The sequence below is a fragment of the Salvelinus fontinalis genome, chromosome 41, assembly GCF_029448725.1.
Source record: "Salvelinus fontinalis isolate EN_2023a chromosome 41, ASM2944872v1, whole genome shotgun sequence".
Lineage (NCBI taxonomy): Eukaryota > Metazoa > Chordata > Actinopteri > Salmoniformes > Salmonidae > Salvelinus > Salvelinus fontinalis.
This window is the reverse complement of record NC_074705.1, coordinates 18,161,516-18,171,292: the sequence shown is the minus strand read 5'-3', so window position 1 is coordinate 18,171,292 and position 9,777 is coordinate 18,161,516. Positions and strand designations below refer to the sequence as shown.

Below are 9,777 nucleotides of genomic sequence, written 5' to 3'. Positions count from 1 at the left end.
TGGACTTGTGGTTTTACTTAATTCTCCATACTGGCCAATGATTATAATGACGATTCTGATCCAACCATGAATTCATACATTGTGCCCCTGGCCTGAGAGGATGGAAGTTCAATCTGCAGCTAAATGTAGTAGGGTAATGTTAACTAGCTGGCTCATCGTTGCCCATGAAAGGAAAACTAAAAGTGTGTAGCATTTCGACAACATGAAAAAGAGTAGGATGGCATTGTTGTTTCTCTACAAGCAGGCTGAGTCAACATGTTTTTTCTACTTCCACACACACACACACACACACACACACACACACACACACACACACACACACACACACACACACACACACACACACACACACACACACACACACACACACACACACACACACACACACACACAGCCACATCATATTTAGCTTACGTTGATTGGACAACATTGTTTTTGGTACCTTTTAATTGTCACTGTATTAGACTAAGCAGAGGTTATTTAAGGATGTTGAAGTTGAAATGGTGCTGGAATAGTGGAGGCAGCCTCTGTTTTCTTTGCGACTTGCCGGCAACTCTCCTTGGTTCTAAATCAATAGTTGTTTAGTAGTCTGAGAACGTAATTTGTGGGTAATTGTCTATGTTGAACGTTTGTTGCTGGTCTGTGTTTGTTGCTGGTCTGTGCACTACGTTTATAGCTTCACGGTTGTTTTGTTGGTTTGTTTCTTTTTTTATGTATAGTGTTTGTTTTGTCTTCATCTCAAATAAAAGAAGATGTCTTAGTTTCCCGCTGCTCCTTGGTCCTCTCTCTCACCCACTTATTATGACGATCGTGACAGAATTACCCACAAATGCATGATGCCCATGGCTGCCTTAAATATGGCTCCCAATCAGAGACAAATGAAAGACATCTGTCTCTGATTGAGAACCACTCAGGCAACCATAGACATACCTAGACACATTCACTCAACCATAGACATACCTAGAAACATTCACTCCACACAAACTCATACACTAAACCCAACACCCCCTTTTCCATATAACCACCCAAAACGACAAAACACAAACATTCCCCATGTCACACCCTGACCTACCTAAAAATAATAATGAAAACAAAGAATACTAAGGCCATGGTGTGACAACTGTTTTGCTCAATAATTATTTTTAATTTTTTAATTTCACCTTTATTTAACCAGGTAGGCTAGTTGAGAACAAGTTCTCATTTACAACTGCGACCTGGCCAAGATAAAGCAAAGCAGTTCGACACATACAACAACACAGAGTTACACATGGAATAAACAAACATACAGTCAATAATACAGTAGGAAAAGTCTATATACAGTGTGTGCAAATGAGGTAGGATAAGGGGGGTAAGGCAATAAATAGGCCATGGTGGCGAAGTAATTACAATATAGCAATTTAACACTGGAATGGTAGATGTGCAGAAGATGAATGTGCAGTAGAGATACTGGGGTGCAAAGGAGCAAGATAAATAAATAAATACAGTATGGGGATGAGGTAGTTGGATGGGCTATTTACAGATGGACCATGTACAGGTGCTTTAAGCTGGTGCTTAAAGCTAGTGAGGGAGATATGAGTCTCCAGCTTCAGTGATTTTTGCAGTTCGTTACAGTCATTGGCAGCAGAGAACTGGAAGGTAAGGCAGCCAAAGGAAGAATTGGCTTTGGGGGTGACCAGTGAGATATACATGCTGGAGCGCGTGCTACGGGTGGGTGCTGCTATGGTGACTAGCGAGCTGAGATAAGGCGGGGCTTTACCTAGCAGAGACTTGTAGATGACCTGGAGCCAGTGGGTTTGGGGTGAAACCCAGTGGGTTTGGCGTGAAATGGAGTGCTTTTAAATTTTTTCCCCTCATCGTAAACAAGATGAATTGTGTAAACTAACTCCTCAACCTCATATACCGCTGCCTGAGCCATTGAATTGCTAGCTTTCCGGTGGTGCAGCTGGTTAAGGTGTGTCAATAGGGAAGTTACGTGTGTTTGTGAAACAAGGGGTGTTTCTTAATATGCTCCGAGCAAGCAAACTGGACCACGGAACGGTCGGAGTAAGAGTCATAATGAAAGTATTCGAAATGGAACATGGAGGACAATTCTCAGATGTGTACTTCGTTTGTACATATTTCAAAGTATGCATCGACGCAAGCTTCAACTGAAATATTCCCAGTATTGTTGACGTAATATGATGCAACCACATAAAAAAACGACGCAAAATGTCATGAAGTCAATGGCGGCTGGTTTTGAGTTGAAGTGAGAGAGCTCGGACATTGGAATGAAAAGTTGCCCACTCACATCTCATATGATGCCTGACTAACCATAATGTGTTAACTTTGGTCTGTTGAACTGCATAAAATAACCTCTGTGCCTAGACTGACGAAAAATGTGTAGCTAGCAAGCGACCTACAAAGAATTTGTAGCTAATGCTGGCCATTTACCTTTCATAGCAACATTTGCTTTAGGTCTTTTTTTACATGTGAAACTAGTTGGCTAGCTAGATGAATACTATTCACATATAGCTGATAATTAGGAGCGTTGCATTTTCTTTATATACATTTTTATGCATTCTCCAAACTCTCGTCCTCACAAGATTGTACTCAAGAAAATACCCTTGGAGAAGGAACTCGACCGCATGAGAGTGTGGAGCACGGTAGTATGCATATTGAGAAACACCCAGAGGATCAAACATTGAATATCAGTGTGGGCTCTTGAGGAAGGAAGCGGTACTTTTACTCAAGCTGTGTGACACCGGTTACACCGTGATACCTACGAGTAATGTGACAACCCTAAGATGGATGCCTTTACTGTGCTGTGTTGGTTTAAGCCCTCTTAAACCCTTTCTCCGAGACACTTGATCTGGCTTGACAAAGTGAGGAGAATTGATCGCTCCTGTCTTCATTGTAAACAACTGGTCACTAACCAGATCTGTCCTATCACACGGAGACCCTGGCTGTGTCTGAAATGGTACCCGATTACCTATATAGTGCCTTATGGGCCCTGTTCAAAAGTAGTGCACTATATAGGGGAAAAGGTGTCATTTCGGGTGTAGTCCTTCTGTTCTCTGTGTGTCTGGTGTTCTGTCAGGGTGATGTGCCAGCCTCTGTCACCGTGACGATGAGTGGAGGGTGGGAGGTTTGACATGTGACATATGGACTGGGATGACCCAGAAAGATCTGTCTGTCACCCACTGTGTGTCATTGTGTTTAGAAGGATACATGGACGGGGGCTTTTACACCCCAGGAGGACTGCAGAAAGAGAAAACCTGGGTCTTGTTCATTTAAAAATGTTCATTTTAAAATGAAAAACGAAAATGCTAGTTTCTTATTGGACAAGTCCAGGTAGTCCCTCCCTGTTTCAGTCTATTTTCTTCTGTTTGGTGACAAATGAACATGACCTAGAATAATAAAAGCCTTTTTATTATTGGTCTCTTAAATAAAATAGTACTGTAGTGGAAAGGCCAAATCGAAGTACACCCGGGGGCTTTCACAACAAATTGGTTTGGAGCAGTTTTTACGAACTCTGTTGCTTTTACCCCCTTAGCTCAGGTCGTTTGGACTGGTGTGAACACTATCTGTCCTTGGGAGCGCACCAACCAACGCACATCTTTCGCTCAGAACGTGTGGTCTCGGTCTGTTTCCACTGGTGCATTTCGCTGCAGGTGAGAACGCAGTTTGGACCGAACACAGGAAAAGACAAAAGAGGCTTGCAGTATTATTATTTTTTTTTTTACTGCGAGCATTTGATGAAATGCATGCGTTATCATAACTTGATATCTCTGAAACATTTTCGTGAGTAGCAGTGCATTTACTGTAAGGGCGCATCCTATGCAGATTAGGATAGGATAAAGTAATCCTTCTGACCCCCCCCCCCCCCCCCCCCCCTTAAAAGATTTAGATGCACTGTTGTAAAGTGGCTGTTCCACTGGATGTCATAAGGTGAATGCACCAATTTGTAAGTCGCTCTGGATAAGAGTGTCTGCTAAATGACTTAAATGTAAATGTAAAATTAGGGGAGACCGGGACTACAAGGGATATAGGCTACTGAATATATTCACTGCGCTTCGCAGTTGGCCACTCAGTGGCCTTGTGGTTAGAGTGTCCATCCTGAGATCAAATAAAATAACATTTTATATATGCAGATTTTATCGCTGGTGCAGTAGCTCCAACAGTGCAGTGCACCTAACAATACAAAGCAATACACACAAATCCCAAATATTTGAATTAAGAAATATCAGAACAAGCAATGTCAGAGTCCTGAATATAATATATATATAGAGAGAGAGATTCCCAAAGGCTGGAGTGTCGGCCTTCTCGGCTGCTCCAATTTCGCTCCAGTAGCCCCCTACTTCACCGGCTCAGGGCGTGCCTGACCCAGCATGCATTTGTAGTCTACTTGTGTGACGCTTTAGCCCCTTCCTTTAGCTACTGTCACGGAGTTAGCTAAATATTTTCATAAAGAAACTGATAAAACACACAGGTGCTAAATCAAAGTGACTTACAAAGATGAGGACCAAGAGCAAGAGAGAAGGAGTGAAGTGATGTAGTGTCTACAACGAAATAATAATTGTGGAATCTGAAAAGACACATATTCATGAAAGCATGATGGTGTATTTACTACATGCACTTGCCAACAGAAAGGAACGAAAGTATGTATAAAGTATGTACAAAGTATGTATAAAGTATGTACAAAGTATGTATAAAGTATGTACAAAGTATGTATAAAGTATGTACAAAGTATGTATAAAGTATGTACAAAGTATGTATAAAGTATGTACAAAGTATGTATAAAGTATGTACAAAGTATGTATAAAGTATGTACAAAGTATGTATAAAGTATGTACAAAGTATGTATAAAGTATTTACAAAGTATGTATAAAGTATGTACAAAGTATGTATAAACAAAAAATCTGATCTCTTAAAGGTTTTTTGGTTCTATTATCTCAACAATAGGCCATCATTGATTTAGGACCAATAGGCATGGCATATTCCGACTTTCAAGGAGCTTTCTGTTTTGATAGGGTTATTTTGCCTAAAACCTATCGAAAAATGTTTTTTTTTAATGTTTTTTTGTGAGGCATTGGAAAACCTTCCTGGTCTTTGTGGTTCAGTCTGTGTTTGAAATTCACTGCTCAACTGAGGGACCTTACAGATAATTGTATGTGTGTGGTATAGAGATGAGGTAGTCATTTAAAAATCATGTTTAACACTATTATTGCACACAGAATGAGTCCATGCAACTTATTATGTGACTTATTAAGCAAATGTTTACCCCTGAACTTATCTAGGCTTGTCATAAAAAAGGGCTTGAATACTTATTAACCCAAGATATTTCAGCTTTTAATTTCTTATTAATTTGAAAACATTTGTAAAAATATAATTCCACTTTGACATTATGCGGTATTGTGTGTAGGCCAGTGAAAAAAAAATATTTCTCAATTTCTGAAGTTTATTAGGTACACCCATCCAGTACAGGGTAGGACCCCCCTTTTGCCTCCAGAACAGTCTGAATTCTTTGGGGGTGTGGATTCTACAAGGTGTCGGAAAGGTTCCACAGGGATGTTGGTCCGTGCTGACGCGATGGCATGCTGCAGATTGGACAGCGGTACAGTACATGCATGCTGCGAACAGCAGATACTCTGTGGCGTTCAATTGTTGTTCAATTGGTATCGAGGGAACTAACGTGTCCCAGTACACCACCACCATTAGCCTTTATCGTTGACACTAGGCAGGATGGGCCCATGGACTCATGCTGCTTACGCCAAATCCTGACTCTGCCATCAGCATGACGCAACAGGAACTGGGATTCGTCCTACAAGGAAATGTTTTTCCACTTCTTAATTGTCCAGTGTTGGTGATCGGTCTCTAAGGTGAAGGGAGGCTCTCAATGGTGCATCTGTAGAAGTATACGAGGTCCTTAGGGGCTAATCACATTTTTTTTCAGCCTCCTGAGGTTGAATAGGTGCTGTTGCTCCTTCTTCACCACACTATCTGTATGGATGGACCATTTCAGGTTGTGATGTGCACGCTGAGGAACTTGAAGCTTTTCACCCTATCCACTGCGTCCCCGTCGATGTGGATGGGGGCGTGCTCTCTCTATCTCCTGTAGTCCACAATCAGCTCCTTGGTTTTGTTGACGTTGAGGGACAGATTATTTTCCTGGCACCACTCCGTCAGGTCCGTCACCTCCTCCCTCTAGGTCTAGGCAGTCTCGTCATTTTTGGTAATCACTTTTTTTTTGGTCGGCAAACTTGATGATTGATTTGGAGACATGCTTGACGTGCGAGATTGGAAGGTTAGGAGTTGATTATCTAGGATCGTTGGATCTGGTCTCTTTTACTCAAAACAGCCTGAATAGGAAGTCTAGGCAAGCTACAACCCAAATGACAGCCAATTCCCGATATTATGAACTACTTTTGACCAGCCCTGGTTAAAAGTAGTGCATTAAATAGGGAATAGGATGCCATTATTTTGGAACGCAAAACCAGTGGTCATTAGCCTGGGCTGCATTAGTATGAACATTCCGTAGTCTTCAGTGCTGGGTAATCCCTCTGGTCTGTGGTTGGATGGGTTTTGAATTCCAGGATTTCTCATTTCCTGAATATGGTAATCACTCTGGAGTTCAACTCTGGGGTAAGGGGGGGGTGGGGGGGGGGGGGGGGGGGGGGGGGGTGTAATGTAGCCTCAGGAAAAATATGCGTTACAAACAGCTGTATGTACATATTGGTGGGGTACTCAGTCCTGCTCACTGCTCTGCAATTAGAAGCAGCAGCCCCATTGTTTTCGAAGGGCAAACTGAGGATTTTAACGCTGTGAACCTGACAATGGTGTGATAACACTACATTATATCTAGCTACTACACCTGCTGAGTAGAACAGTGTTGTTGTTGTGCTATATAAGACCTGGGTTTAAATACTTTGAGCATTTAATTGAGCCTGTCTGTTATTTTGGACTGCCAGAGGGACGGGGTTTGCACTTTTGGGACAGTTCTATTGGTCCCATGGTCCCAGTCCCAGGCAAGTTCAGTCAAGCGCAGCTAAAGTAGTTCAAAGTAAACAAATACTATTTGACTCCAGGGACTACCGGCAGGCTGAATCGGTTTCGATCTAACCGGCCGCCAGTGTTTGGTATGCAGCGGTTATTCTCAAGTCATTTTCAACAGTACCACTGATATAAATGTATTTCATGAATGAATGTTCTTCATGTATAGTAAAACTTGTGTTTCTCTTGTTTTTTTCAGCTGTTTCCTTCATGAGACACAGTGCCTCGGCTTTCGGATTCGCGGTAGGTACTTTTAAAATGTATTTGAATGCATCTACTACTGAGTGCTAAAGGGCAATGAGCGAAACAGGGCAGATGTCATTACTAACACGTTACAATCAGTGTGTTTGAGGGGTCAGTTTGAGCAAGGCGAGGCACAGGATCATTGATCTTGGTCACGTAAAGAGTAGTAGCTCTAGCTAGTTATTTGGGATGCGAGGTGATTCGTAGATAAATGATTCTGCGCAGACCAACTGCAATGTAGTCGATCTCAAAAACACACATTGGTTCCACAAGGGCCTGGCCATATCGAGTCCTGCTAACCTTAGGAGTCTAAGCTTGTCGTTTAGGCTAGATTGGCATTGACTTTGAGTTATTGGGATGAGGATAACTGAAGGGTACACTCATTTAAGTGAACCCCCATTCCTCTGTTAAATAGCTGGCCAGTGTTGTTGTTGACGTTGTTGTTGTCTACCCTCTGCAGTTTGATGCCGCCCTGGACGTGCTGTCCTCCATCATCGTGGTGTGGCGCTATAGTAACGCCGCCGCCGTTCACTCTGCACACAGGGAGTACATGTGAGTAGATATATCGCCGCCATATTTATCATATTTGTCGTTTTTGATGACCAGCAAAACTATATAAAGCCTAAGAAATTATACTGTATTCTAGTGCTATTTTGTCTCTTCAGCATAATCGCTGCAGTTATTACAATGCATTTCATTCTTTGGGACTGTAGTGTACAGTATTAGAACCCCAGCATTGTCTCTCATCCCCCTTACTCGCATTTTCATGTGTGAAATTGCCAGACCCCATCCGCTGCAGTCTCAGGGGATGCTTTTGTGAATGCAGATCGCCATGGAGACTCTGGTGTATAAGCCTATAGCCTGGTTAAACCAGATTGAATGCTGCTTTAATGATGAAACAGTGGTGAGTTTAGCATTCATTCTGGTTTAACCAGGCTAACCAGGCTTACAGCAACAGATGGACAGCCTCTGGTTTACTGTAGAAGCCTATAGGCTGGTTAAACGAGCTTGAATGCTGCTTTCACCATTGTGAGGGCAGCATTCAATCTGGTTTAACCAGGCTAATATGAGCCTTCAGTTGTCCCAGTGAACATCTCTTTGGTCCAGAATCCTAATTGGAACGTTTGTGTTACCCAGCAGCTAGTAATTGGCCTCTCCTAGGTGTGTGTTGTGGGGGGTGAATGTGTGTGAGCGTGTATGTGTGATCCCTCAGGGGAGAGGCCTTGTAGGAAGGAGTAAGGCACTAGGCCACCGGACAATTAAATTACCAGGTCTGTAGACGAATGAGCGAGCAACATGAATTTTACAGCAAGTTTTTTTCCCACTGTAATTGGAGGAATATTGTTGTATTCGCCTGCTGACGTGACACATGGAGCAGGAGAGAAAGGGTTATACAGACTGGATGACTCTGCGTGTGTGTGTGTGTGTGTGTGTGTGTGTGTGTGTGTGTGTGTGTGTGTGTGTGTGTGTGTGTGTGTGTGTGTGTGTGTGTGTGTGTGTGTGTGTGTGTGTGTGTGTGTGTGTGTGTGTACGCGCGCGCGCGTCCTCAGTCTAGTCGACTACAATTCTGCCAAGTCCGGTCAAAACCTTGCATCTTGCGAAACTAAATTGACTGTCTTGCAATGTTTGAAGAAAATCAAACTTGTAAATGTGCTCGATGCCAATTGCCTTGAGTCGACGAGTCCAAAAAAAGGGGACTTTTCTAAGCAGCAGGCTTATAGCCCAATGAAGATCAAACGGACGTTTCAGTCAGCTGAGCTGTTGGTTGGGCAGGTGTGTTGTGAGGGAGAGTCTCTGTTGTTGAGCTTTACACAGCCCCAGGAGGTCTCTCACACACAGAGCTCTGGGTCTCTTTGTCTCTCCCGCTGCACCACTGAAATCATTCCTACATGGCTCCTCTCCTCTCGCTCGACTTTGTGTTGCCTAGCTACCTTCCTGGTTCGGACCCAGGGGACTGGGTGCTGCTGAGCGGGAGCCAGCTGTGAGCATCAACACACACACGCACACAGACACACACGCATGTTGCCATCCATGATGTTTTCGTCTGAACATCATGTATGTTATATCTATAATACACGGTCTACTTTCAACACTTTCTCTTGTTTTTGGCCTTTTCATGGGCTCTTTGTGATAATGTGTATGGTGTGTATAGCAACTAAGTCTGCGCTAGACTGGTAGATTAAGTAGGGGAGAGAGAGAGCAGACAGACAGCTAACCCGACCATGCCTGACCACCCCAGATGACACAGTTGACCGATTTTGGGGCTTCTCCCAGCCAGGCTTACCTAATTGGATAAAACAGTGTTTAAAGAAAATCTCTTCTCAGATCCGCGGAGACTGTGTTCAACTCTCTGAATCAGCCCCGGAGAAAAGCAAAATGGTTGTTTATTTAACAGATGCTTTTTCTCTTTCCACAAGCTGTAGAAATAGTGGCGACGGTTTGCAATTGTGTTAAGTTGCGTTAAGCTTGTATGATGGGTAGCTTCAACAGGTCTACTTTGTCATG

At 43.0% G+C, this 9,777-nt stretch overlaps 1 protein-coding gene across 1 annotated transcript in view; it reads left to right on the top strand.

Moving 5' to 3' along the window:
• Positions 1-9,777, top strand: part of LOC129840498 (transmembrane protein 163-like) — a 54,058-nt gene that overhangs the window by 17,348 nt on the left and 26,933 nt on the right. The window contains exons 3-4 of the mRNA XM_055908415.1: positions 7,229-7,272; positions 7,733-7,824. Of these exons, the coding sequence (XP_055764390.1) occupies positions 7,229-7,272; positions 7,733-7,824 (136 nt within the window). The remainder of the gene's footprint in view (positions 1-7,228; positions 7,273-7,732; positions 7,825-9,777) is intronic.